Raw genomic sequence first — 342 nt, forward strand, 5'->3', positions numbered from 1 at the left:
TTTTTTTTTTTTTTTTTTGTTCCAGCTTTTAAGGATGAGAGTGTTGTGTCTGATGCATGTCAGCAAGGAAAGAAGATTCACTAGCGCAGCTGAGTTCATCTCGCTCCCCAGCGAGGAGTAAACGCATTAACCGTCTCTCACTTCACCAGGGAAGGAGGAGGGGGTGTTTTCTGTCTGGGAGAAGTGAGAAGGCATTGTCAGGTTTAGGTCAGGCTGGAGCACGGGGCTGTGCGGCTCTCTCAGCAGGACAGATTAGTTTGATGTCAGACGGCAGCCTGGAGGCACTGCACGGAAAAGGAGAGAGAGAGACGGAAGAGAGGGCTGGGGGGAGAGGAGGTTGGA

At 51.5% G+C, this 342-nt stretch overlaps 1 protein-coding gene across 1 annotated transcript in view; it reads left to right on the forward strand.

The window, feature by feature from the left end:
• ANKRD60 (ankyrin repeat domain 60) overlaps positions 1–84 on the forward strand; it is a 21,399-nt gene extending 21,315 nt beyond the window's left edge. Inside the window, exon 6 of the mRNA XM_019509764.1 lies at positions 26–84. Coding sequence (XP_019365309.1) covers positions 26–84 — 59 coding nt within the window. The remainder of the gene's footprint in view (positions 1–25) is intronic.
• The last annotated feature ends 258 nt before the right edge of the window (positions 85–342 follow it).

Source organism: Gavialis gangeticus, unplaced genomic scaffold, assembly GCF_001723915.1.
Source record: "Gavialis gangeticus isolate Ggan-Ray unplaced genomic scaffold, GavGan_comp1, whole genome shotgun sequence".
Lineage (NCBI taxonomy): Eukaryota > Metazoa > Chordata > Crocodylia > Gavialidae > Gavialis > Gavialis gangeticus.